General features: G+C 56.2%; 1 protein-coding gene across 1 annotated transcript in view; it reads left to right on the forward strand.

The window, feature by feature from the left end:
• The window catches only part of LOC104507959 (long-chain fatty acid transport protein 1-like), a gene marked incomplete at both ends in the record, with an annotated part of 2,351 nt that overhangs the window by 1,796 nt on the left and 331 nt on the right, over nucleotides 1–224 (forward strand). The window contains 1 exon segment of the mRNA XM_010149408.1: nucleotides 98–224. This exon segment is cut by the window's right edge and continues 34 nt beyond it. Coding sequence (XP_010147710.1) covers nucleotides 98–224 — 127 coding nt within the window.

A 224-nucleotide genomic window follows, 5' to 3' on the forward strand; every position in this document is an offset into this window, starting at 1 on the left:
ACCCAGCAGCCCCGTGGCCCGGCTTTTTCCGGAGCGTTCTACGGGTCACCCGAAGCCTGAACTGGTGTGTTTGTTTTGTTTTTGTTTACTGCTTCAGATTATTCAGTATATCGGGGAAATCTGCAGGTACCTCCTGAACCAGCCGGTGCGAGAGTCGGAAAGCCAGCACTGCGTGCGCCTGGCGGTGGGCAACGGTCTGAGACCCACCATATGGGAGGACTTCA

This window comes from Eurypyga helias, unplaced genomic scaffold (assembly GCF_000690775.1).
Source record: "Eurypyga helias isolate BGI_N326 unplaced genomic scaffold, ASM69077v1 scaffold23843, whole genome shotgun sequence".
NCBI lineage: Eukaryota > Metazoa > Chordata > Aves > Eurypygiformes > Eurypygidae > Eurypyga > Eurypyga helias.